Here is a 26,853-nt window from a genome sequence, read left to right on the forward strand (position 1 = left end):
CAATTTCCTTAATGTGGAAGCAAGTGTGTTTTCTTGTGATGGGAAGTATTTGGGCATTTTCGCAACAAATACATTAGGATTGAATGCTAAATCACAAGGACATTATTTCATGAGAACCAAAACCAATATATTGTCTGCGATTACATGTATTGGTTTTGAGGGAAATTGTCCTTATCCCTTGTTTGTACATGAATATAATCAGGGCAATTTCCTTAATGTGGAAGCAAGTGTATTTTCTTGTGATGAAGTATTTGGGCATTTTCGCAACAAATACATTAGGATTGAATGCTAAATCACAAGGACATTATTTCATGAGAACCAAAACCAATATATTGTTGCTGTGGTTAAAACAATATTAAATTAGTGTAGAAAAAGAGTAACCTCATTATTTATTTGAAGTTCTGATCTTATCCACTGAAATACCTTTTCAGTATAACTGACTCTTTAAGATCAGACTAGCTCAGATTAGTATATAAAATATGTAAATGCTTAAAGCTGGAGTTCCACTTTTCAAAGAGTTAATGTATTAGTTTGTTTCTCTAGTTATAAATATAATTATGACAGCAGAGGGCAGACAGAGGTGATGGGACTAAAAATAATCACAATAAATGAATAATTATAATAAAACAACAACAATTGAACAACCTAACTATCCTTGAGTAGACAAGACTGCTTCTCTTCTATTCCATATTACAATTTATTTTAACGAGCTTCTATAATAATTTCATAATTTGAACAGACTGACTGGGTTTAGTACTCTCAGATGTTGGTTCAAACGATGAGATTAATTTAGATTTAAACAGAATAAATAAAAACTGCAACCTATGCATGAATAAATGTGGATGGTAAACCTTTATTTTGAAATAAACCTTCAGGTACATGAAACCCACATATACTCCTGAAATAATTTTAAAAAATTTATTTTTGAAATATTGAATATTTGAATATTTTCAAATACATAATTTGAATATGTTCAGTAATTCAGATCAATTATATGAACAATTCTACGAATAACCGTTACACAGTACATCCAGTAGCATCCAGAAATTACATTTGAAATATTGTTCCGAATAAATATGCGAGACTTTTATTTTGATACTCTAAATGTCCAGCGTTTGACTCGACGTTCTTGCGGACGCTTTCACACTGGCCTTGTATATGGCAGTTCAGTAGACAAACACTGAATGAAACGAAACCATACACGTGTCATGCTGATGCACGCAGACAGGTAAATTTAATAAACATGACTGTACAACGACGAGGAATCAGTAAAACCCCTGAAAGTAGCGCCATTGAAAAGAAAATTAAGAGGTAATGTTTTTCAATTTCTGAAACTTTATGAGCCCATATTGACTTTGCATTGCTGCTGCTTCAGATCCTTGTTTACATGCATAATACTCCCTACATGATGTCAGAATAAATGTATATTTCACTTTTTCGTTTCGTTGTGCAATCTGGCAGTCAAATGAATGGATGAAAGCAATGCACACCTGACAGTCCATCGCACCTGTGTTCTGTATTCCTATGGTGTGTGTTCATTCAGGGGAAATGCGCAGAGACAGGCCTCTTCTTGGAGAGGTAAGGTGATCACGCTGTTGCTGCTGACAGGAGTCACTGGATTAGTGAGCTGGATGTATTTCACATGGGCTGATGACTTTACACACACATTGGTTTCAAGAAGCGAGATCCTCACTCAGCCTAGAGTGTTCACAGTTGAGTGCTCTGAAGACTACAAGAAGTACAAGTTCTTTCCAGGTATGCAGGGGGTTATTCATCCATTCATTGAACTCCACTCACTCAGTGTACAGCATGTATTGCAATATTTATAGGAAACTACAGTATTGCATTAGTTTTTTTATGAATTTAATAGGGAAAATTGCATGTTGATTTAAACTGATAGAAAGTGACATTCCAACCATGTTTTTTTGGTGTTTGCATATTGAACTGTAATTGGTCTTATCCGCAATATTATTATCAAACTCTATATTTTATTACAATTCTTTTGCTACCTTGCAAATATATGTATGGTTTTTGATAGTGGCATTTAAAATGCATTCACTTGTGTTGCTTGTTACTTTTATTGATAAAATATAATAAATTATATTTATAATATGTGATAAAATATATAAATAAAGAGGGGGAAAAGTTAAATCCCTTTTCCTCTTGTTATCATATTTATATAGATTGAATGTATAATACCTGTACATTACAATAATAATTTTATTTGTGATATTTGCATGTTGAACTGTAATTGATGTTTTTTTCTTATTATCAATTCAAAATGCAGATTATTATCAATTTCTTTCTTAAGCTGTATTTTATTACAATTATTTTGACATCTTGCAAGTATTTGATAGTTTTTAACAGTGGCATTAAAATAGCATTTACTTGTATTGCTTGTTAATTTTATAGAAAAATATAAAAAATAATATTTAATAATACATGTATTATATTATAAAATATAAATTAAGAGGGAAAAAGTTTAAGTCATTTACCTTTTTTTCCCCTGCTTGGAAACAGTTATTGCCAAAAATTTGTGAAAATATTTTACTTGGTATTGATGTAAGCTACATTCTCTTTTAAAACATATTTTATTAAAAATAATACATTCTTTGGTCTCTTTGACTGATCACCATATGGCTAATGGCTTTGGTTTGTGGATGGTGGGGCAAACATTTACTTTTATGCATTTAGCAGACAGTATCCAAAGTAACTTAAAATAAGAGGAACAAAGCAATTTATCAAACAATACAATAAAGCAATATTATAAAGCAAGCTAGAGAAGAGGAGAAATGCGTAAGTGTGTGTAAGTGCATTGGTTAAGATGCACCCAGCTATTAGTTTGCTATTTGGATCTTTGCTCCAAAAATTCTGTGTAATATAACTGGGGCAACCTCTGAACTAAAATGCATTGTGTCAGAGGAAACCCGCTTCCAAACAACTTCCAGGAGTAGAAAGTTTTACTTGAACAAAGTCAGCGCGCTGTGCATTCCAACGGTCTAAATCATGAAGTTAGATATTTGGTGGGAGGCCAGATCTGTGATTGACAGTCTGAAGCCTCCCACATAGGACTCATAACAGAATCTCACACCAGCTCCAAAAAGCTGTAGGCACCACGAACAAAGCAAGCGCTGGGATTAACAAGCACTCCCTTGGCTCTAGTTATTCCCACTCTCTTTACGACAGACATAAATATGCTTTGGGAAAAAGAATGGAAAGAGGGAAATATATTGTCCTGAAGCTAACTGTAGCTGTTTGTGGTCTTTTGAAATGGATTCTAGCAAGTGGCATATGAATCTGTGCCAGAATGCTGTATACTGTGGAATTTGATTGGATGTACAGCCTTGTTGTCAATTGAACACCCCACTGTGAATATTGCCTGACTGACAGCACCTCCTCTCTGAGAGGATTCTGGAACAGAGTCATTATGCAGTACATTTTGCAGGGCAAGCTCCCTCGCTGAATGTGTCATCGAATATGCAGTTTGAAGAGAGAATTTGGCAGGGGCATAGAGCCAGTTATTTTAATCGCTGTCATATCAATATAAAAGGCTAATGCATTCTGTCCTCAGGTTGCACCCCATCAAAATGCGGCAGAGCCATTACAGACAGTGTTGTGACTTTGGAGGAGGCACAGAAGCTTAGAAGGTACACATGCACACTGACAAACATCTTGATAAATGTATATGTAGGGGCGTTTCCACCGAGAAGGCAAGGAAGGCAGTGTCTCCTCAAAAAATTGGATGAGAAAAATATTTGTAGTACAAAAATAAAACATCACCAATATTACAAAATATAACATTAAAAAGTGTATAAATCACTAGTTTTCCTGAAGAATTATTGTCCAAGAGCGACACCAGCAGGTAAAGTTACAGCGGGAGTCTGCGTCTCTCTCGCCTCCCCAGAGCCCATTGAGTTTTAACAGACCCTCTAAAGCGTGCGGTGAGTTCGGTGGGGGGTAATTGAGAATGAATGGGGGAAAGTACAAAGACTTTTATGCTCATAAAGGCTGCATTTATTTGATCAAAATACTGTAAAAACAGTAATATTGTGACAAAAAAAAACAGTAATAACTGTGAATGTGCTTTATTCCTGCGTTGACCGTAGAATTTTCAGCAGCTTTACTCCAGTCTTCAGTGTCACCTTTAGTAATAATTCTGATATGCTGATTTGGTCCTCAAATATCATTTCTGAGTACTGTTACTGTTAAAAAAAATCTGTGTTGCAAATATGACATTATTGGAGTAATACTATTTTCATGTTTATTTAAATGTGTTACTTGCTATTTTTGTAGCTAATTGTGAATTTTACTAGCAGTTTGTGAGTGAAAATTGTTGAATTTTTGTTTTCAGTGTAGCATTGTTGAAAACAGCTGCTTAATGTTTTTTTTTTTTGTGGAAATGGTGATACTTCTGAAAATTATTTTATTTTTTATTTTTTTTCTCAAGATATTTTGAGTAGAAATATCTAAATAACAGCATTTATTTGAAATAGAAGTCTTTTGTAACATTATAAATGTCTTTAATGTCAACATTGCAATATAATGCTTTCTTGCATAATAAAAGTATTATTATTATTTTAATTAATACTTTAGTATGCATGCATAAATACATGTTCTCTTATTTTACAGGTTAGCTGAGCGGGGCTTATCACTTGCTGGCTCAGATGGTGGTGTGAGTAAACACTTTTCAGTTCAAATGCTTGCATCTTTGTTTCAAAATACTGACATATGAGTCTGTCATGGAAGCAGTTGCTTAAGAACACAAGAGGGCAGTACACACTATGGTTTTGACTTGAGCTGGAATTCAAGAACAAACTTCTTTTCCATTATGTGTCTAGATGGCACCATATTGTTTGGTATGATTGAGTTTCCACAGGAAAGCACTCTCATTAAGAGTGCATTTGAGAAAATTCACATATGATGTGTTGTAGATTCTGGAAGCAACTGTTGTGTGTTTGATGGGAACAACTTGTGACATTCTCAGTGGTTATTGAAATTGCATTTTGCATTAGTAACAGATTAAGTTAGCTCACCAGTTCAACACTTTGCTGCTTAATGGGAAAATACTGGAAAAGAGCATTGTCAAAAAGTACATGTGGTGCTGAGACCTAAACCAAATTGTAAAATAAAACGAACCAGACTGAATCTAAGGTCCAGTATTGCTTAAAATGTTACAACCACTGTTATAAATAACATCTTCATTTGAGATGGTTAAGCAGCTAGCGTTTCCTTCACTAATTTGTAGATGATTGTATAGTGGCTTGGAGTGACCTTGAACTTGTTGAAACCTGTACAAAAAAAAGTGAAATTCATAAAATAATTGTTTTCTGTTTTAATATATTATAAAATGTAATTTATTGCTGTGATGTGCAAAGCTGAATTTTCAGCTGCAGTTATTTAAGTCTTCAGTGTCACATGATCCTTCAGAAATCATTCTAATATGCTGATTTGGTGCTCAAGAAACATTTCTTCTTATCAATATTGAAAACAGTTATGCTGCTTTATTTTTGTGGAAACCATAGTAGTTCAGGATGCTTTTGTGAATAGAACGTTCAAAAGAACAACATTTATTTGAAATAGAAATGTTTTGCACAATTATTAATGTCTTTACTGTCACATTTTTAATTAATTTAATGCATTCTTGCAGAATAAAAGTATTGATTTCTTTTTAAAAAAATGTGCACTTTTCAGACTTTTCACCCAAATTGTTATGCTGATAATGCTATTTGTTATTATACATTTCATGTTACCTTACAATAATGCATGTTTGAAGCATGTTTGCTTGTGGTGACTTTTAGACCCCTCTTATAAAAAGACCGTAGATTACGTTTTATGATGTGTTCACTTTATTTTGACTGCACTGAATTACACAGAGAATATCTAAGGTGATACCTGTATAATGTTACATAATTATTTTTTTAAGGTAGAAACCTAGTCTTGAGATCTTACCAGGCAAAGAGGCCTTTTATAGAGTGTGACCAGTGAACTAAAAGAGGGCATAACAGAGGTTCCTGCTGAGTTTTTAAGAGGAGATCAGCCTCATCATAATGATTTATGAAGTGTGTGGTGACAGAGAGCAGGGAATACCAGGACTGAGAGGAGTCCTTCTGTTGACCTTATGATGGAGCACGAATAACAGCCTCAGCGGTGCAGTCCAGCACTCAGGGTAGATGCAAGTCCTCAGTGGTTGTCTTTGGAGTTTATTCAAACCAGAGATACTAGGGAAAGCATTGCTTTTTTGCCAGATATTGACAGTTTCCTCTTTGAAAGTGTCTTTATTCCTTTTTGTTGTGTACAGGCCTCCATCCTGGACCTTCACTCTGGGGCGTTGTCGATGGGAAAGCAGTTTGTAAATATCTATAGGTGAGTATACTATGCTGTCATCTCCAAGTCATCTCCAACTGAACTTCAGCTATAGCTTGATCTATTCGAATCACAGCTCTATCAGACTTCTCAAGGTGCATTTCATCTGCACATCAAAGTACACCTTTGGGCCTGAGGAGAACAGAAATCAATGGCGGCAATGATGGAATGACTTTCTAGCTTTTTAGATCATGTCTTCTTCTTTTACACATGGAGTTTTTCCTCATGCCTTTATATGGGGTTTACACTTCGGTGCCCACCCACAGGCTGGTACTCTGCTGGCAGTTAACGTGTACAGCTGGCATGTGTTGGCACGCTTGCAGTGACACTTTGGTCTTCTCTGTGTGTGAATCTATTGCTGCTTGTATTTTGATGTGGCAGCAGCATTTCAGTTTTTAAATGGCTGCCATCCTACAAATGTTTAAGGTGGTGTGTTTTTGTATTGGTTTTTATTTTTATCTCAAATGAATCCATCTGTTTTTTGTTTTTTTATTCCCAGATATTTTAAGAATGAGTTAAGGGATGTTTTTACAGAAGATGATTTTGAATTGTACAGGTGAGTGATGTGGAAATGTTTGAAGTAACTAAAAATCAGTTAATTCCAAATCATTCAGTTCTCAAATATTGGATGAGTCCAACGTTAGTATTTTATTTTTTTATTTTATTTCAGTTTAGTTTATTAATTAAGTTTAATTTAATTAATTTTTATTTTATTCATTAAGTTTAGTTTAATCATTAAGGTGTTTTAATTTTAAACAGTTGTTTCTGGCCAAAATATGAGTCCTCTATCCACAATAACAGTTTCTCCAGTAAAAAAAAGTCCATCTCAAAAGTTCCTGTTCTCCTCTCACATTAAAATCCACCAACATAATTGTGCAGGACTGTTTTGGATTGTTTTTGCTTCTAACCAGTGCTTGATCTGTGCATATTTCTCTCCTGATTTAGACAAGATGACTTTTCCACTGGAGAAACTAATATTAGGGATAGAGGACAAACGCACAGGTTTTTGCTTCACATGACGTTAATTGGTAGACATGTGGATTATTATTATGTTTATAGTAAATATTTTTAATTATGGGTGAACTATTCCATTAATATTTGTAGTGGTGGTGCTTTATTTTTATAATCTCTTTAGCTGTGCCACTATAGTTATACACATTCAGACAGACATCTTTGGTCATTTTTTTTGTGGATCGTACTTTTTGTATTTTTGTGGGTTTTTTTTTTTTTTACACTATGAGCATTGCATTTTTAAGATGATGTGTCAAGTTAAAAATAGTTCTACTGTTTTGAACACAAGAATGTGTCAGGTAAACCTGACACAAATCTAATTATCCAGGGCTTCCTTAATGATTGGTCAGCTGGTCCTTGAGGCAGCCCACCAACTAGTTGGTCTAATCTGTGGTTTTATTATACCTATTATGGATATAGATGAATAAAAGTGGGACATGTCTACTATATAAAGAAATTGTATGTGCTCTGTTTTAAACCAGGGATGTCCGTAGCCGAATTCAAAAGGTAATAGCTGAGACTTTTGGTCTGGACTCCAAACAGATGTACCTCACCAAGCCCACCTTCTTCTCTCGCATCAACAGCACCTCTGCCAAAACCACTCATGATGAGTACTGGCACCCACATATCGATAAGGTAACACGCACATCCAAGAACACTTTAGCGTCTAGCTTTTAACTCATATCCCAGGAATGTTCAAGAACTCCTAATGTTTACTCTATGACCAGTGTTCTGAAACATCAATCACATTGGTTCCCTCAGAACATTTACCAAAAATATCTCCATGCACATGTGCCCAGCTATTTTGAACTAGCTTTAATAGGCCATATTATTGCAAAGTTGACATTTATAAATAAATAATGTTTCACATCAAGTTAGTTCAGTGACTTGAAATAAAGCAGAAATTTAAATACTTGTCTAGGGAAGCAAATCTTTAAAGCAAACGCAAAGGGATTTGGATATGAATAATGGAACTAGATTAATATTATATTCGTGATGTAACCACACATCAGCTAATTATTACAGATATGAAATTAATTGGCACTCAACCTCAATAACTGGTGTATGGGAGATCCCCACAACCCAGTGGTGCACAGCTTCATGAACCAGTCACAGTATGTAATACTTGAATTTGATTTTAAGGTGACAAATATACTTGGTATGTACACTGACTTTTATTGCTGCACAGATGCGGCTTAAATGTATTTATACAGGAATCATAATCACAGGAAACAATGAATCACACGCTTGAATGTGATATGTTGATATATTGATTTACGCAGATGAATGCTGATTTATGTGACATTTTATGCTGACTTGTTACATTAACACAAAATATTTCGGCACCAAATTGGCAAAATAAAAATAATTATTTAAAAGACAGTTATTTAACATAACTGTCTGTCTTAATCAAATACAAATATTCATGCATAACAAGCCCCAGGAGGGGTCAAGACTCGCGGTACGCCACTGGCCCATATGGTTTAAGCATATTTGACCTATTCTCTGAATTTCTCATGCATTAGAGATGGAAATGCTCAGCAATGTTTGCATCCAAAACAATGATGTTTCATACAGCACAGTTAGGCCTTAGTCTTTATTTGACAAAGCCTAAAAAACATGATTTATTTTTTAAACAAAACGTAATGAGCTGCTGAAATAAGGTATTGAGGGGATCTATTATCAGTTCAAGTTCATTTATGTCCGGTCTTAGAAATGCAGCTTTGATCTCTGAGTAGGTTGTGCATTTATGAATGTGGCCATCAGGGTGATTTAATCAAAGTGATCATTTCACTTTGCAGGCTAGGTTTACATGCTTGGCTGTAACGCATCAGAGGAATCAACTGCTTACATTGAATATAAATTGCTTTTGTGTTTTGGATTTCTTCGTGTTGCATGAGAGGCAAAAAGATAAACAGATTATCCTAAGGTCATTGTAGCTTGTAGCTGCACCTATTGGTTTGTTTTTTAAATGTTTTCTGCCATTTGCTTATACAGTTTTATAATTCACTTGAATCAGTGATAATGTGTTGTGCTGGTAGGGTTTGTCAATTTGGGATATGAGATGATATTTTGGCACTGGTAGAGTAATAAAAACAAATAAGCGTCTCGATTGCTCAATGTACTCCCTCTGGGTAGGTGTGTGGAATATTCCTCATTAATCCGTCTCTGAAAAACCACTGGAAATAACGGGTGGCCGTCTGAACACTGCCAGTCTTAAACTCTAGATTTGATTAAAGTAGTTAAAAGTGTGATCTGACATGCTGAGCAGTGACGCCTATGTGGTTTGGGATCACTAAAGAGATTCCCCTCATAAAGCAGAGCAGATTTTAAAGTCCCAGGGACGCTGTTAAATTCTACCACTGTTTTTCGTTAAGTCAGGAAATCTTAGGCTTTACTTGAGTGTTTTTTTTTTCTGCATTACAAAAATTGCAGCAATTCTAAATAAATTGGTGAATAATGAAACTGTCAATCAATTAGGGATTAGCTTTATGTGCTAGCTCATAATCAGTTTGTTCACCCTGTCCCCCTCAAGTACAAAATTTAAATTCCACTAACTAAGATGAATTATTCAAACCTCCTAATTAGTGCTTTAGGCTCATGCTGAGATTTACTTGAGGTTTTAAGGAAAAGAAATGTTCGTGTTTTTTAAAATGAGCATTTTTTTTTTCTAAAAGGAGACTTATGGATCCTTTGACTACACGTCTTTGCTCTACTTGTCTGATTATGGGTTGGAGTTTGGTGGCGGACGGTTTGTCTTCATGGATCCCAGTAGCAACAGGACGGTGGAGCCACGTGCTGGTAAATACTGTACAAACAATATCACACACATCATCTGGGTTTGTAAAAAAGCATGAAAGTACTGCAATGTGTTCAAGCACGATAAGGTTTTAATTAGGGCTGTCAGTTGAAAATGAAATCAAATTTATGGTGTGATTAATTAAATGATATGCAGATTAATCAAATCAATCAGCATTGTAAAGTATAGTAAAATGCAGATTATTGGCAAGATTAAATTCTTTAAATCTTAAGTCTTTTTAAAATAATTATTTGTACTTACACTGAACAAAATTATAAACGCAACACTTTTGTTTTTGCCCCCATTTTTCATGAGCTGAACTCAATAATTTTGTTCAGTGTATTAACAGGTTGAATATAGACTGTCGATTGATGGCATCTTTTTATGGTTTTACAAAGAAAAATTATATTTCAAATAATTGCTGCTCTTTAGAACTTTCTATTAATCAAAACAGATATTTTAAATATTTGAATTAAAATAGAAAACAGATGCTTTAAATTGTAGTAATTTTTCACAATATTACTGTGTTTTTTTATTTTAAAAAATATGTATGAAAATGCTTAAAGCTAAAACCTTTCTTGTTGGATTTACACCTAATGACCACTGAAATTTTTATTCATTTCTGTGCTCCCGAGTATTTAAATGACCTCTTGCAAGACATGGTGTCATGTCTTGCATGTCTTTTTATCAATCTGTCATCCCTGATATGCAATGCAATGCAATACAAAAGGGGCTATCATTCTTTATCATTTACCAGTCAAATTTGTAACTGAGACAAGAAAATTTAAAAAAAAAAGCAGGATTACCTTAATGCTGGAAAGACCTTAATTTATTTTTTTTTTTTTATACTAGCCCATCATGTATCTAACCATCCAAGTGCACATTCGGCGTTAAGAGCTGTTAAGATTAAAACTGGCAAGTCCGATGGACGTAGGACAAAGCAAGTGTAAATATCTTTTCTAGTCTATATTTCCATCTTCTAATGCTGCTGTTTTATTTTTATTTTTATTTTTATATATATATAAATTATGTGTAATAGAGCAGACACTGTCTGACCGTTTTATGTTTTTCCATCCCCAAAATATAAGACTACTTAAAATGATCATTAAGACGTTTGTTTGACCATTTCATGTATTGAAGACTTTTTAAGGCATTAAATTTAAAAAAACTCACCCGGAGGGATATTGCTTTATTCGCACATGTGCTCCTTAAATACATTTTACAGTTCGTGCACATCTATTTTTATTTGCGACTGAAGTGCCCGCACTGTCGAGCCCTGTGTCTGTGAAATATCTGCCGTGTCTCTGCAGCGCAGTTCTCGCGCACACAGAACGAGCAGATACGAAATGTGTAGGGCAAGATTCGAGGGAAGGGAAGATTTTCCACTAGTTAATCGATCGCGGATGGTTTCATTATTTTGGGCGGATAAAAAAAGTATGAGGGTAAAAATAATAAAAGCAACAATGTTTCTCCATATATACTTGGGCGGCCGTTAATATACCTGGGCGGCCCGCCCAAGTAAAGTCTATGTGTGGGGATTTCATTAAGACTCTCTCCTGTATCGCACAGATTACAGCCAGACTCCAAATGCTCTTTATGACTTGTTTTACATACCTGCTGCATGGACTAATTGTTTTGTTTTCTCAGCCTGGCATTTTGATAATGTCCCCGACTCCCCGTGATAACGTGATTAGTGACGTGACATGTGGCCAAGTATGGTGACCCATACTCGGAATTAGCGCTCTGCATTTATCCCATCCAAAGTGCACACACACAGCAGTGAACACACACCCGGAGCAGTGGGCAGCCATTTTTTTGCTGCGGCACCCGGGGAGCAATCGGTGCCTTGCTCAAGGGCTCCTCAGTCGTGGTATTGAAGGTGGAAGAGAGCGCTGTACATTCACTCCCCCCACCTACAATCCCTGCCGGTACGAGACTCGAACCCACAACCTTTGGGTTACGAGTCCGACTCTCTAACCATTAGGCCACGACTTCCCCATCCATGAATAGCTGCCTGATTATTTGGTCTGCATGGAGAAGCTGTTTTTTGGCTTGTGCATGTGAATTCATTTACCTTTCAGCTCTTTATTAGGATCTGTCACTTTTGAGTGGATAATGTCTGCTATTTTCCAACTCGGTTAAGGTGCACTCGGAAAAGTGGCATCATACAATGATGATAGATACTGTCAGGCTCCTTTCTTTTAAAATATTCACCCGCTCCATGAGAGGTGTTTTGCCACGTAACGTGACTTTTGATCAGTAGTGCACTCTGAGCCCATTAAAGATTGATGGCAGGTATCTGCATATAAAATATGCTTTTGCACGTATATGTATAGATTAGGGCTGGACAATAATTCAATATCAATATATATCGCGATATAATTTTTTTCAATAACGGTGATATGATTTTTAAACACATTTCCGATATTTCGATATACATTACCAGTGTTTCCCATACATTGATTTATTTGTGCCGTTTGACTTCGTTGAATAAACATGAGCACTGCACGTTTCAAAATCAAAAAATGTCGCGGGTGCCTTCATAGTAGCCTATCTTGGTGCCACAATGTTTTCTACCACAGGAACAACTGAACAAGTGGTATTTAAAAATAATCATATAAAATTTCAAACACAGAGATACAATGAATATATGCATACTAAATATCCCTGGATACAACACATTAAAAGCATAAATGCATTAACATATACTGTATGAGGTCAAAGCAAACAGGTTTCCAGAAACAGCAACAACTTTTGCACATATGACTGCCTTAAATAATTAGTTCACTTCCAGAATAAAAATTTCCTGATAATTTACTCACCCCCATGTCATCCAAGATGTTCATGTCTTTCTGGCTTCAGTCGCAAAGAAATTAAGGTTTTTGAGGAAAACATTCCAGGATTTTTCTCCATACAATGGACTTAAATGGTGGCCAATGGGTTGGAGGTCCAAATTGCAGCTTCAATGCAGCTTCAAAGGATTCTAAACGATCCCAGCCGAGGAATAGGGGTCTTATATAGCAATAGATAAGTAATCTATGTAAATTGTTTATATATATAAATGTAAATCATGAATATTTATAATTCTGAAAATATAATTGTAAATCAAAATATATATTTATAAATCCTGAACATATACGTGTAAATTGGAATATATATTGTCTACATCTTAATATAATTATATCTTTATTATTAGGCATGTCAATAGACTTTTTTTTTTTGAATGAAAACATTATGCCTATACATCCTGTGTACAGGTATAATGCAGATATTTTACTAAATTATTGTAAGTGCATCTTGCTAATCTAAACCAAAAGGAGTATTTTCCCTTTACTTTAAAAAAGGATGGCTGTGGTACCAAAAGGTCCTCACAGTGACAGTGTTAATATTTTCTACACAATTCAACATGGCTGGGAGGGATAGAGAAACTGTCAACAACATCATCTGTTTACAAATGATGATTTTATTGAGATAATTGCAGCAGCGTGTGATGGACAGCAATAATTAATACAGTACACTATCTGCATTGATACATGTATAGGATACATAGGCATACTTTTTTTTTTTTTATAAAAAAAAGCAGTAAGAACATCTGCCTATATTGACATGCCTAATAATAAAGATATATGTATATTGAGATATGGACTATATGTTCAGATTTGCATTTATATTCTCAAGATTTATACATATACATTCTGATTTACAATTATATAGTCAGAATAATAACTATATATTCACAGTTTACATTTATATATCAAACTTACAACTATATTTTCGGATTTAATTCTATTTATTCAGAATTTCAACTATATATTCAGATTAACTTCTAAACATATATTCATGATTTGCATTTATAATTGATATATTCATTTTTTTAATTTATATATAGAGACATCTATAACAATTTACATTTTTATATTCAGACTTAAAATTATATATTCAGATTTACATTTTTATTATAATTTGTTTTTATATATTCAGACATATAACTATATATCTAGATTTACATTTTTATAGTCAGATTTATAACTATATATTCTGATTTATATATTCAGATTTTATATAATTATTTACTGTTTGGCGCTTCATAAGTAGCATTTTTATTTTATTTTTTATTTTTTATCATCAGTGTCACTTCTAGGCTTAAAATACCCATAATGCATTATTCATCAGACCCCAATATTTGCAGCTTTGGATTTTTTCCTCCTGTCGTGCCTCGTCTCCAGCTAGGGTGATGAGTTTTGAATGTCTGTTTCCAGTTTTAAATGAATTAGGATACAGTGTGTTGGATGTGGCAGCTGGAACGTGTTCCTGTTCACTGGGTGGTAGAAGCAGTGTGCTCTGTCGGTGTGTTGATTATCCATCAGGTGTGGCTGATGAGCCCTGATCTTCGCTAAAGTAATTATTAGTCTGATGGATAACTCTGTCAGTCTAGTTATAATTACAGCCTGTTCTACAATCAACCACCCTCTTTCATGATGGATGCGAGCAGGAGAGCTATTGGCCTGTTGAGACACACAGCGCTAAACACAAAGGAGGAGGACAGAGGTGAGATGAGAAAGGGGAGGGGGGTTTGCACAGACATTAGAAGAGTGTGAAAGATGACGTGGTATGTTATAAGATTAGACCGGGGGGAAAAGCACTTCAGCTATGTTGCACTGGGAAAATTGCTGCCTGGCGCTGGATGAATCCTCTGGGATCACAGCTGCATCTCCTAATTTGAGAGTCACAGAGGTGCAACCTGCTCTTAGCCCAGCAAACACCTCATACGGCTAGAACCAGCTGAGGAGTTTAAAAGAGGCGACAGGTGCGTTTTTATTGTCAGGTGGAAAAACAAAGGCCTGTATTTTTGGCTGTGTTAATTTCTGTGATTGCAGATGAAAGGAAATGACAGTGTTTGATATGCACATACTGTATAAGGACACTTTTTAAAAGCAGAAGACCTTGAAGTGGTGAAATACAGTAGCTATCTGTCATGTTATGTCTTTATGGCATGCATTTAAAGGGTTTCTCTTATGCAATTCTTTTTTTGCATTTAAACTTTATTTAATCTTTATTTACTCCAATAGTAAGTCCCTTTAAGGCAAGACAGTTCATTTGGTGACCGAAATCTTCAAAACTGTTTCTCATGATTAAGTTTCGATAACATATTGTACGTAAGGTATTTTATTCTCGTTCTAGTGTAAACAAACTCTATCAAAAAGCAGGACTTCCATTCCTACATTAGATTGAGAGTTGCATTTTCTTCCATTATTTTTTTCTGAGAGTGGCCTGTTTCCTCCCCCTTAAAATATGCGAGAAAACTCTCTTGCTCATGAATTATGGGGGCTTTTTCATTCATTTTGGTGGCATTTCTAACCTTGCACAACACTAATAATTTATGCCAAGGCCAAAATAGCTTACTGGTTAAAGGGATAGTTCACCTAATAATTACAATTCAGTCATCATTTACTCACCCTCAAGTTCCAAACCTGTATGAATTTCTTTCTTCTGTTGAACACAAAAGAAGATATTTTGAAGAATATGTATGACCAAAGAATGTGTGTTAATGGTCCCCACTGACTTCCATAGTACCTTTTTTTTTTTTTTTTGTATTTAAGTGTTATGTGTTTTGTCGATTTACGTGTTGTTAACTGTGGTAAGGGATGTCGAAAAGACTTGTGTGATCTCGCAGAATTAGAACTTAAATGCAGTTCTCGGTCACACAGTCAATTGATAATTAATGTCATGGGCCAAATTTCAATAAAAACTAAAACATAAAATAAAAAATGTCTTGCAAAAAGTGCACTTATCTAGTCAGAGCCCAAAAGGGCAAAAGGGCATAGACTAGATCATATGCAACTTTTTTTCTTTTGATTTTTTTCCCACTCTAAATATTCTTTTCCGTTTTCATTAAACTCCTCTCCATGGAAACACAATCAAGGCATATCATTAGAAACTCTGAAATAATTGCCATTTTATTGTTTCGCAGTGAACCAAGTTACATGACAACATGCTGGCAAATCGTGTGTGCTTCTCTGTGCCTTTCATGCTTAATTTGTCTTTTTGCTAAATTTCTAAAGCATGGAACCTGATGTTTTTTAGCCCGTTTCTGTCTTGCATGATATCATTCATCTCCTAATTTCCATGCAAACACTGTAATCAGGATTTAAAGTTTCCCAGCCTAATACTCCAGATGTCCTTAGGCATTCTTTCAACTTGCAGGATTTATGGTATTATACACTTTCCTCCAGCAACGTAATGCAGTATGTTATTTACACATCCATAGTGATCCTAACGTGTCATTATCTCCTCAAACGTGCAATAACATTGTAACATTTTAATGATATTCAAAGTAACTTGTGCAGCCACAGTTTGCATAAATATCCTGTTTAGCAAATGTCTCCTTATGCATCTTCAGTTGAAGTGTACATAATTAGACTTGGCTAATTAGCATGGAGGCAGCATGCTGTTTTTAATAACTTCCTTCCAGCTTTAACCTGCATGGGTCACTGTGAAACCTGCCATTTTATGGAGGAATGTTTTTGCTGAAAATATCTAGTTTTAGTTTATTAGATTGATATGATATGATATCTTATCATATCAGAAAGTAATTTACGTAATATAACAATATATTTTGTTTGTTTCGTGAATCAATAATAAATGGCATTGATTTAGTAAGACTGTTTTCCCATTTTGACAGAACAGATATAGTCATACGGTTAGTTATTATTATTGGTAATCATTTTCATAAATGCTTTTGATGCCACTGTTCCACTCTAACATATAATTAACTGCTTGGTTTTTTTTTATCTAAAGATTTAAAGATTCCTTTTAACGAAGATGATAGGTTAATGGTTCCATTTAACGATGATTTTTAGTAATTTTAAAGAATGAATATTTTTTTTGGGGGGGGGAGAAATGTTATTCCATCACCAACTTATCAGATGTTTTCAATAATAAATACATTTAAAACAATTAATACCAAAGGTATGTTTATACAGACTTAGATAATTTTTTAGAGAATAAATGCTATTTGATTCTCTAAAAAGAATCAAATTGGGCTTTATGTTGATTCACAGGAAAGAACTGGCTCATAAATGTTATTCGTCTCATCTATATCAAACTCTGTCAGAATGTTGTAATATTAAATTAATGTAATATAATAAAATATTAAAACCTGCTGTTTTCCATACAAAAATCATTAAGGATTTTTTTATGTTAATGAAACTGGTTCCAATTTTTTTTTTTTTTACTAAAAAAATCCCTGTTGTATTTTCTTTGCTATATTTTAGTTATGTAACTGCTTGCCTGCTTACATATTTTTTTATACATGAGTAATAATAAATAAATGGATTTCAATTGTAATATCAAGCACATAATTTTTTTCTCCTCCTTAACCAAGCACTGACATGTTCATAAAAAGACTGGTTTCCTGCTCAACTGGGGATTTTGGGGTGTTGCAAACAGTATAAAAATGTGCATAGATGTAAATTATTATCTTAATATTTATTATTTATTGTATTTTTTTTTTTTTAAGCAGGAGCTTTGTAAACCATACTTTATAGTTTCCACATAAGCCTGTTTTTATAAACACGTTGAGAACTCATTTGCTCTTCTGTGGCACTACTGTGTTGATTAGTGCATTACAAAGTCATACCTTGTTGACACTTAAATCACAGAGCATGTTTTGTTAGCCATTTTCTCTGCTTTAACATGTATGGCGTTATCACTTCCATCCGTTTTCATTACACAGTTCCAATTGCATTGCCTAACACTTCTGATTTCCACAAGCTTTCATTCAGCTTGAAGGATCTATGTTACATTATGCATATTCCACCAGCAGTACATACAGCATTTATTCATAGAATTTTACACATGCATTTCCACTTCTAAAAGTCAGCTTTTCAAAGAAACATGAACATTTAATGAGATTCAGTACAACTTTCATGATCAAGAATGGTCTACAAAGGTCAATACCGGGCAGAAATAATGGTGGGATGTTACATAAATATCAAATTTAGCAAAAGCCTCACTTCTTAAAATGAAATCATCAGTCCAACCAAGTAAAATTAGGGCATTTAAATAATTATCCCAGCACCAACTTGTATTTAGAGATGCTTTGGAACCACTTTCCATCAGCACTCAGATTTACCGTGTGCTGGTCACCATTGAATATGTCAAATGTTTGTGTTTACATTTAACTTCAGAGACAGCTTAAAACTATTTTAAACTGCCAGTCATGAGAAAAAATAAAATGACATTTTAAAAAAGTATCCGTACAGTCTGAACGTTGTTGATTTACTTTAGGCTGACGTTAACATACTTCATATGCTTGTTTTTCAGCATATCACTTCAGCCTTTCTCCCGTTTCTCTCTGTCATCGTCCATCTTCTTTCATCTCCTGCAGGTCGGGTGTCTTTCTTCTCATCCGGTTCTGAGAACCTCCATCGTGTGGAGAAGGTCACTTGGGGTACTCGATATGCCATTACAGTGTCCTTCACATGTGACCCCGATTATGCCATTGATAACCCCTCCCTGCCTGTAGGATCCACCCGGCTCAAAGGGACGGATGAGTGACAGGAACCCTACGGCAAACACACAGGAAAATGCTGAAACAACAGTCGTGTTCATGGCATAAAAAAATTCTTATTGTCCCGTTAGAAAAATGTTTGGGATTTTCTGTGCTCAAATGGGTTATGTCTCCTTTATGTTTTTAATATAAGAGGTGTTTTGTATTTTCAGGAGATTTACTTGAATTGCCGTCATTTTGAAGGCACGCATCTTGTGGGTTTGACTTGCATTCTGAAGGTGCTTCTTTACAATTGAATTCTCTCTTTCCTGGCTGTGCTTCACTATTTAAAATCTTTTATATTATTATAGTTAAATCGTTGTCTAGACAGGAGACACAAGTGGGATGAGAGAACAGGTGTATGTAATGAAAACAAAAAGCTGGAAACCCGGTTGTCAAATATCTCTATTTATGTCACAACCTGAAAAATACTCTTTGTAGATTTGCTTTCAAAAACCACTTATGCTACTAATGAAACATCAGTGTACCAGATACCCAAAGAATATTTAATTCCTTCAGTCATGTCTTTCTACTTGTATGAAAGTTTTAAAAGAAAACCTTTTTGATATCTTTGATAAAAGAGTGTTATATTATTCAAAGAGAGAAGAAAAGTTTACTTTGTATGTCTCTTATTCTAAGGTCTCTTTAACCTTCCATTGCCAAGTATAAAATTTTGTAATGCGTATCTGATGAGCACACGTTCCCTCTTTCGACTGTGTTAGTTTTAATTACACTGACATTATGTGGTAAAAGTCAAGTTTAGCCAGTCACAACACATTTGTTTTTGAAACCTTGTTTTGAGATGTAACAGCTAATTGGTGTCTCTGTTTACAGACCCACAGCCCAAAACTGAGTGCTCTCTCTGTTGTGTGAGTTGATGTGAGATTCAGAACAGAAGGTTGTTACTTCTCTCATGTAAAGCATGGGCAACCATCAAAATCTTCTCAGTAGTTTGTTTTTAAACCTTAGGCTATGAATTTGTCAAAACCTGTGGTGACTTTTAGGGAACAACACAAGGGTAAACTTGCATTTTTTGCCTTTTTAGACACATTCTGAATCTGCTTATACATTTAATGCTTGCTATTCAAATGCATGCACCAGCTTTATTATAATAGGTAGAGAAGTCTGTTTGCTCTCTACTCATATGTGATGATTCATGAATTTTGGCTGATGCCTAATTTGCTGTTCCTGTTGCATCACCAGTAGCTTAATTGGAAATCTCTCTTGGTCTGTAATGTTTCCTTTTTTCAGCTGCTAATTCATTCATGTTTAGCCGCTGTAAGGCTGAATATTAACTAGTGTGCAAAAACTCTTTCTAAATGTATCATTTCAGGTGTATGCAAATCAAATAGGTTTTGCCAACAGCAATCAGAGACTTGTGTCTCAGGGTAGATCACCTCAGTGACTCGTTGATTTACTGCCATTGTATACAATAGACTGAAATACAATGTGTCCATATCTTGTGGAGTTGCTTATTTATCTGTGATGAGCTGCATTTGCTTGAGATGATGGGGTTGGATATGTTGGCCGTGCGTAAATGTGCATAAATGTGCGTGTTTGTTTAGAAAAATGGGGAGGATGTTCGCTCCTGTTCAAAAGGGGGTCAGTAAGATTATTATTTTTTTTTAATGTTTTTGAAAGTATCTCTTATGCTCATTAAGGCTGCATTTATTTAAAATACTGAAAAAACAGTAATATTTTGAAATATTATTACAACTTAAAATAACTGTTTTCTTTTTTAATATATAATAAAATTTAATTTATTATATGATGCCAAAGCTGAATTTTCAGCAGCCTTTATTCCAGTTTTCAGTGTCACAGGATCCTTCCAAAATTGTTATAGTATGCCGATTTTGTGCTCAGGAAACATTTATTATTATTATTATCAATGTTGAAAACAGCCATACTGCTGAATACTTCTGTGGAAACAGTCATTCATGCATTTTTTTTTTGTCAGGATTCCTTGAATAAGAAAGTTCAGCACTTGTTTAAAATTAATATTTCTATAATGTTAAGTCTTTCACTTTTGATCAATTTAATGCATCCTTGCTGAATAAAAGTATTATTTCCTTCAAAATAAATATGTAAAGTCTTACTGACACCACATTTTTGAATGGTATAAATCAACATTTTGGCTAGATACTGTACATTTACATAAGAGTAGGAGTGTTGCAGTATGCGCTAGTTTGATGTGCATTAGTCCTATGATATTGTTATCTATTTAAAGCCTTTTAAGATCTTTCTTAATCTCATACATTCTTATTATTTTCAAACTGGAATGTAAGTGCACTGCTGATATGTACGGCTTTTGGCAGAGGGTTTTGCCAGTGGGTGTTGTGGTTTTGAAGAACAGATGTTGCTAATTAAATGATATGACAAAACAAATGATGGACACATTCGAATTTGTAGTTTGACCATAAGCAATTTGCAAGAAATTCTGGATCGATGGCTACAGTAACACAAGATTCCCTCTGGCAATACTGTTTACTCTAAGTCATGCAATTTCCTATGACTACTCACTTGCAGAGTCCAACAATAACGTACGGCGAGATTGTTATTTATTTAATTTCTTGAAGAGACTGAAAAATAAGAAAGGAAATGTGTAATGTTTGACTGGCGCCTTCAATCTGCGGTTGTGCAATTTGTTATTAAAGCGGCTTTGTTTAATATGAGTGCTTTCTCTACAGTGTCATTAAGTAAATTGATACACTCTCTCCTGACATCAGACTCAATTCTTCCATTTTTAAGCTAATCTTTCCATGATAAATGATGCTCAGAGTGTTTTGCCAGCGTGAGACTTGGCACTTAAGTCTACTTAAGAAATCCCATAACTGTTTTGACCCCGGTCTGAACGTCAACAACCCTCTCTTGAGAGTTTCTTGAGTTTTCTTTCATTTTCCTGGCAAGTTTGCACGTTTTTATTTTGTGCTAAGGATACAGAGTGTAAAGCATCACTGTAGCCACCTGCTACTCTTTTCTGTATCAGTGTTTCCCAGAAATATGCCAGACTCATTGACTGAGCATAATGCATTAGTGCTTGAGGAACAGAGTTCAAATGCATGAATATGCATAGGCCAGTTTAGCCCTAAGCGGTGAATGCCACCATATGGATTGTGAGATGGGAATTTGCAGATGATGAGTGTCTCGTGATGCACGTCAAGATTTATTTCTTTGCTTTGGTGCGCAAGCACAGCTGAATGGACTAGTGATGAGTGAGCACAGTATTAGTGCACTAATGTCTCAGATTAGTGGACCATTTGTTGTCTTCTTTTGAAGATTGGCTATGTGAAATTTCACTGTGAGCTGACGTCATTGTAAATGATTGTTTCAGTGTGTATTATTACAATGATATGGACCCCATGATGGATTTAAGTGTAGGTTCATTAAATTTCATTTTTCAGTATTGTACTTTTTTTTCCCACACTGGATTTAAATCCTCAATCCACATAATTACAACTCTGTGGAAAATAACATATTTCTGTGATAAGACAGCGTTTTGACACATGGAAATATGTGGGAAAAGTTACTCTTGGCACAATAAAATTGATTAATAGTTCTGATAACATGCTTTTCCATCTGGACTGTGAATGCAGCAAAAAAAAATAATCAGTTTTTCTAATAATGTGTGATTTATGCCAGTGAAGTAGTGGGCTGGATGTATCATTGGTACAGTATTTACACTAATAGGTTAAGCTTTCCAGTCTCTTCACTGCATCATGTTGTCTTCACATGTCGAAAGATCTTACTTTCCACTTCTGCAGTTGTAATTACAAATATGTGGCATTCAAGTATTAGAAGTTCTGCATATTAGCATATTATTTATGAACATTTCTGGGTTTATCAGTTAATCTCAACAGAGGTATCAATGCCTTGATATACTGAGAGTCCTACTTGCATGTCACTTTTATGAAAATGTTTCCTTCTACACTGGAAAAAAAATTGCTGTAGAAACTATTTTCACTCAGAAATTGCTAGTAAATTTCACACAATTTTAAGCAGAAAGACGGAAATAGTATTTTTTTTGTAAAACACAACAATAATCTTTGTGTCATCTACACTTTCGAAAAATCTTTTTTTTAATCCACATTTTTTTTGTACAAGCATTTAAAGTCAACTGAAGGACATGACATTAGGTGCATTGTTTAAATTAGGTTCAAGCAAATCTGGAAAATATGAATGAGTGGGTTGTTTGAAAATGGAGGTAAGTGTGCGTTTAATCAAACATTTAAGAGCAATTCTTCCACTGGGATACTTAAAAGAAGTTAAATTTCCTCTGTTACAGCATTTATCTAATGTTTTGGAATGATGATTACGTCATGGCCTGGATCAGCCCTCAGATGATTATTAATATCATGTGTGATGGCGTGGAAATGTAATATTATGTGTGATGAAAAGTTGGATAATCTTTTTTATGTTTACTCTAGTTAGCAAAATTTGAATGCTTAAAAATAAAGGAATTAATAAATAAAAATCCATGTTTGTTAATGACATCTGGCATATAATAATGTTAATAATAATAATAATAATGTTATCTAAAATCCAAACTGTCACTGTGCTGTTCTGTCAGATAACCTTTGTAATTTCTTCTCTCATTTTAGTCATAACCTAATTGAAATGAGAAAAGAAGAAATCCTCCCCCAATTTATTATATATTTATTTCTAATTTATTTATGTATTTATTTTTGGGTGGGGGAGAGGAACATGTGTTTGTGTAAAACCTACAGTTGTATAAAAATAGTTTTATGCAGTGTTTGGTGTGATGGTAATGGCAAGCAGTATTGAGGACAGTGGTTTACAATATATATATATATATATATATTAATATTAATAATTAGTAATTATAGGTTAAAAAGTGTTCATCTATTTTAATACATTCTTCATATCTAGAATGGCTGTTTGTAAAAGTCGCCGTTGGGCACAGTAAAGTCCCACTAACTGAAGAACTATGCTTACCTTTACACGAACGGGTTAAGCTTTCCAATCTCTTCACTGCATCACCTTTAACTGCGCCATGACAAGCGTCTCAGAGTTGAACTCAAACTGATTACTGGATGACGCAGACTTTCCCAAAGAGTACAAGCTCGGTGGGCGCTTTTTAAACGATGACGTGTAGCGGTAAAAACTCTTGTGGCGGTTTTTAAGATACTCCCGATAATTCTTGGTCAGGAGCGTGTACAAAAACGGGTTGATGCAGCTGTTGCTGTAGGTCAGACTCGCCACGAGGTAATTGATGCTCGTGTGCGTGTGTGAGGCGAGACTGAAGGGCTTGTGGTACAAGGGCACAAGTTGCCATATCCAAAAAGGCAGAAAGCACGCCCAGAACACGAGCACAATGGTGAAAATCATTATCAAAACTTTCTGTTTTGGCGAGCGTTTGCTGCCTTTATTGATAGCTGACGTTTTTTGAGACTCTAGGTACGTCCTGGCTAGTTTTGTGTACAAGTAACCAATGACAAGCCCTGGCGCCATTATGCTCGTGCAGAACAGGACAGTCAGGTACAATTTATACGCCTGGGGTGCCCAGGTGGGCGCGCACATCCTTTTCACCCCTCCATCTACTGTTGTTTTAGTAGTCTGGTTAACCATGACCATCATGGGGAGAGTTAGTACGAGGGACAAAATCCAAATTCCCCACGCCATGGCTTTTCGGTAGCTCTTGGAGCGTTTCACAGTATCCAGCGGTTTAGTCACTGCCAGGTAGCGCTCCATGCACATCACTGTCAGAGTAAAGATACTCGCGTGCATAGTTAACAGGTCCAGACTCAACAGTATCCTGCAGCCCACATCCCCGAAGTACCAGTCCTTCAGAAAGTACGTGCACACCACGAAAGGAATCGTGGAGAGGTAAAGAAGATCCGCGAGCGCCAGGTTGATGATGGAGATGTACATAGAAGTGGCGAAGCGTATGGAATGACACATGACTACCAGCGTGTAAACGTTTCCCGAAACTCCAACGATGTAAACCACCGACAGCAGCGTCCCGAAAGTCGATGTTATCACTAGCTCGTCCACCGAACCGGAGTTGCTACGGGACGGACCGCTGACACTGCCAGACTTGTTGTAATTCATTGCGCTCGCGGTGAATGTGGAGCTCTGCACGGGAACTTTAAGCCAGGTGCACCAGACCCCATATACTGTTTGGATGTTTGACTGATGTGTCTGAGCGCACCCGCCGGTGTCCGCAGCTCCTGACGTCAAACCGATGCTCCGCATTTGCCTTTTCGCCCCTAAATGTGTTTGGAGAAAGTTTAGAGAGAAAATACTTGCATTTTATTGACAGTTTTTGTTAATGTATTTTTACTATTACATATTTAAGGGAACAAACATCTGTTAAAAATGCATGCATAATGCAGAAATGTCACAAAATAAAACTGCAAAAGCCACATTTGTCTTATCTTATTCACTCAATTAAGGTTATGAATTCGCATTTTACGCACAGACACGTTTTGAAAGTATTATTATTATTATTATTATTTTAATGATACCTTCTCGAAATTGTTATTCTTGTGTGAAATATTGGCTATTTATGAATATTTTTCGCCTCTGCTTTGGCGTGTGGCAAATGACGTTAACCCCACACAGTGCGCTTGACCTTGGGTTATTCCCACAGATCTGCACCGTTCTCATAAACCTTTCCTGTGAAATTCGGGGCTGCAGAATAAAAATTACTAGAGAGCCGTTGTTTGCTTAAATAAAATATGTAAGAGATAAATTGCTGCTTCACTCCAAACCACACCAAACAGATCATAAGTGCGCAGCTTATATGCTACATTTTAACAGTCACTGAACAATCACTTTAGCTATATAAACTAAGCTTTTTTTTCTAGTTGTATTTAGCTTTAGTAAATGTGTTCCAATTTAATGGTGTCACCTATATTAATCTCGTGTGTATCTGTGCTATTTAACCCTCTGGTGCTCTTCAGTCACCTTTTACAGAAAAAAAAATTCTGTTTTGAATTTTTTTTTAAATCACAGCTTCATCGGAATGGTACGAAACTTGGTGACTTTTATGACATTTGGAATGTGAACACACAAAAAAAATTGAGGGCTTTATTCCAGCAGGCTAAGTGGTCGTAAAAAAATAGTCACACTTGTGGTCTTAGGTCAAAAATTACTGACCATGGGAAATTGACAAAAACTTTTTGTGTGTGCAATCTACAAATCTGCCACAATGCAGAATAAAAGTACACCGCAATAATGGGGTGAAACTCTAAAACATCAAGAGTGCAAAACCAACACATTCATCCATCCATTCACACACACACACACACACACACACACACACACACATATGAACTGGTGTAACTGTAACACAGCAAATATGTAAAATAAAAGCAATAATTCAACTACAATGCAGTAAAAAAGTGGACAGCAAGGAAGGGGTTATACTCTAAAATATCAAGAGTGCGAAACAGAAACATCCACTCACACACACACTCACAGAAAAACACATACACCATTATACACATTCAAATAAATTGGTATGGCTATAAACATAGCCATGAGTCAGAAAACTGAAATAAGAGGTTGAAATCAGATCAGACCCAGAAGGATTAAGCTCTGATAAAACATTCCTGTACTGTTTTATTTTTATAGAATTTTAATGTGTTGTGTAATAAAATGCTTTCTCTGTGTTCAGGCTTGACTGTAGTAATAATAATTAAAAAACTGACGCTTCAAATCAACATTTAATAAAAAAATCTAAACCTTTACAAAAAGTTGTCTTTGAAAATGTCAATATATATCCAAACCCACAACTTAATAAAAATAAGTATTTATGTCTAAAAACAATTAGAGAATTTATAGGCCTTTTATATAGAGCTATATGGGAATCTATGGGCTAAACCATGGAATTGTTTTTCTTATTTTACTCCCACCAGATGGCACTAATCTGGCTTAAAAATGGATTTTAAAGGCATTGTCTCTATTTTAACATGAAATACTGCCATAATTGAAAAGTAATAGAAAATATTTTAAAACATTTTTTTGTATAATTTTCAATGGGGAAAATTGATCATAATTATTGCATAAATATTAATTAGTACCATGAAATTCTCTCAAAATACTAATGAAAAAAGAAAAATATTATTAAACAAAAATATGTTGCATTGATTTTACTGGGGGGGGG

The 26,853-nt window shown here is 35.0% G+C and overlaps 2 protein-coding genes across 2 annotated transcripts; one reads left to right on the forward strand and one right to left on the reverse strand.

The window, feature by feature from the left end:
* Nucleotides 1-1,119: 1,119 nt before the first annotated feature.
* LOC107743776 (2-oxoglutarate and iron-dependent oxygenase domain-containing protein 3-like) lies at nt 1,120-19,736 on the forward strand. The gene is made up of 9 exons (XM_016557178.1): nt 1,120-1,311; nt 1,544-1,755; nt 3,572-3,647; nt 4,630-4,672; nt 6,299-6,363; nt 6,863-6,919; nt 7,857-8,010; nt 10,053-10,176; nt 18,564-19,736. Exons 1-9 carry the CDS (start codon nt 1,244-1,246, stop codon nt 18,731-18,733), a joined length of 969 nt encoding a protein of 322 aa, XP_016412664.1. The 5' UTR covers nt 1,120-1,243; the 3' UTR covers nt 18,734-19,736.
* A 3,975-nt stretch (nt 19,737-23,711) lies between these two features.
* On the reverse strand, nt 23,712-24,849 carry LOC107743783 (urotensin-2 receptor-like). Its single transcript, XM_016557184.1, has one exon. The coding sequence runs from the start codon at nt 24,792-24,794 to the stop codon at nt 23,712-23,714; it is 1,083 nt and encodes a 360-aa protein (XP_016412670.1). The 5' UTR covers nt 24,795-24,849.
* Nucleotides 24,850-26,853: the final 2,004 nt, after the last annotated feature.

The sequence above is a fragment of the Sinocyclocheilus rhinocerous genome, unplaced genomic scaffold (genome assembly GCF_001515625.1).
Source record: "Sinocyclocheilus rhinocerous isolate Xijiao unplaced genomic scaffold, SAMN03320098_v1.1 scaffold497, whole genome shotgun sequence".
In the NCBI taxonomy this organism is placed as follows: Eukaryota; Metazoa; Chordata; class Actinopteri; order Cypriniformes; family Cyprinidae; genus Sinocyclocheilus; species Sinocyclocheilus rhinocerous.

Excerpts from the sequence above, each read along its gene's own strand:
- LOC107743776 (XM_016557178.1), top strand. The coding sequence starts at position 1,244 with ATGACTGTACAACGACGAGGAATCAGTAAAACCCCTGAAAGTAGCGCC. Across the intron at positions 3,648-4,629 it reads GAGGCACAGAAGCTTAGAAG|GTTAGCTGAGCGGGGCTTAT; the intron begins GTACACATGCAC and ends CTTATTTTACAG. Across the intron at positions 4,673-6,298 it reads TTGCTGGCTCAGATGGTGGT|GCCTCCATCCTGGACCTTCA; the intron begins GTGAGTAAACAC and ends TGTTGTGTACAG.
- LOC107743783 (XM_016557184.1), bottom strand. The coding sequence starts at position 24,794 with ATGAATTACAACAAGTCTGGCAGTGTCAGCGGTCCGTCCCGTAGCAAC.